The 1,294-nt window shown below is 50.3% G+C and overlaps 1 protein-coding gene across 1 annotated transcript in view; it reads left to right on the forward strand.

Annotated features, from left to right (window-relative positions):
- Positions 1–878: 878 nt before the first annotated feature.
- The window catches only part of LOC103521087, a 9,567-nt gene continuing 9,151 nt past the window's right edge, over positions 879–1,294 (forward strand). Inside the window, 1 exon segment of the mRNA XM_026831920.1 lies at positions 879–1,292. Coding sequence (XP_026687721.1) covers positions 918–1,292 — 375 coding nt within the window. The 5' untranslated portion in view covers positions 879–917.

Below are 1,294 nucleotides of genomic sequence, written 5' to 3' on the forward strand. Positions count from 1 at the left end.
ATATGAGGCGCAAAAATTCTGCGTTACCTATATGCACGAAGAAAAGTGCCGCAATATGTGAATATTGCGAATGCATATGTATGCAATTATGCACTTCGTCAAAATACGATAATCGCACATTTATTTGCATAGAATCCGAAGTCTAGTTATTACTTACCAACAGGTTGATGATAGGTGAGAGAGGTCAAGGTCACTACCCTTAGCTTACGTTGGCACCGTTAGGTTTCCACTAGGGGCAGGCCATGCCATGATATCAGGGCATCCCCATGAGGATGAGATGAGCCTCAATATTCCAAGTGACTCAGCGAGTAAAGGCTGGGCTGACGGCTGAATGAACCTGGCAAAGTGTTTGGTGCGTTGATGGTTGAAGGTTGAAGGTTGAACTTGTTACTTGATCAGCTGGCGCTGGCAGGACAATGTCTGACATCTCTAGTTCGTAGTCGTTGGGTGAGACTTGGACCAAGACTCCAAGGAGTCCAAGGTAATTAGCATAGTTATTTAAAAAGAGTATGCCTTCAACCAAGCAATCGCCACAACCCCTTAGTAAACGGCACTAAAATAGTAATTTGTTATATGGGTACTGGACAAATATTATAACTGGACCAATGAAAAGATGGAAAAATGCTAATTGGATTCGGTCTGTACGAAATGTAAACTCGGGATTTGATTGGCTGATGATTAGTATAAATAAAGCAGTGCTGCGGCCGCCACACGAAATACAAAGCACCCCCTACAACAACTACATCATAAACTGCGTTGTTTGTGGGGGTGCTTTGTGTCGTTCGAAATCTTTCCGTCTCTCTCTTTGACAAGCAAATTTGAAGCACCATGGCCCGTACGAAGCAGACCGCTCGCAAGTCGACCGGAGGATTCGAAATCTTTCCGTCTCTCTCTTTGACAAGCAAATTTGAAGCACCATGGCCCGTACGAAGCAGACCGCTCGCAAGTCGACCGGAGGCAAGGCCCCGCGGAAGCAGTTGGCGACGAAGGCAGCCCGCAAGAGCGCGCCGGCCACCGGCGGCGTGAAGAAGCCCCACCGTTACCGTCCCGGCACGGTGGCTCTCCGTGAGATCCGTCGCTACCAGAAGAGCACCGAGCTGCTGATCCGCAAGCTGCCGTTCCAGCGTCTGGTGCGTGAGATCGCCCAGGACTTCAAGACCGACCTGCGCTTCCAGAGCTCGGCCGTGATGGCCCTGCAGGAGGCTAGCGAGGCCTACCTGGTGGGTCTGTTCGAGGACACGAACCTGTGCGCCATCCACGCCAAGCGAGTGACCATCATGCCCAAGGACATCCA

This window comes from Diaphorina citri, unplaced genomic scaffold, assembly GCF_000475195.1.
Source record: "Diaphorina citri unplaced genomic scaffold, Diaci psyllid genome assembly version 1.1 scaffold4503, whole genome shotgun sequence".
In the NCBI taxonomy this organism is placed as follows: Eukaryota; Metazoa; Arthropoda; class Insecta; order Hemiptera; family Psyllidae; genus Diaphorina; species Diaphorina citri.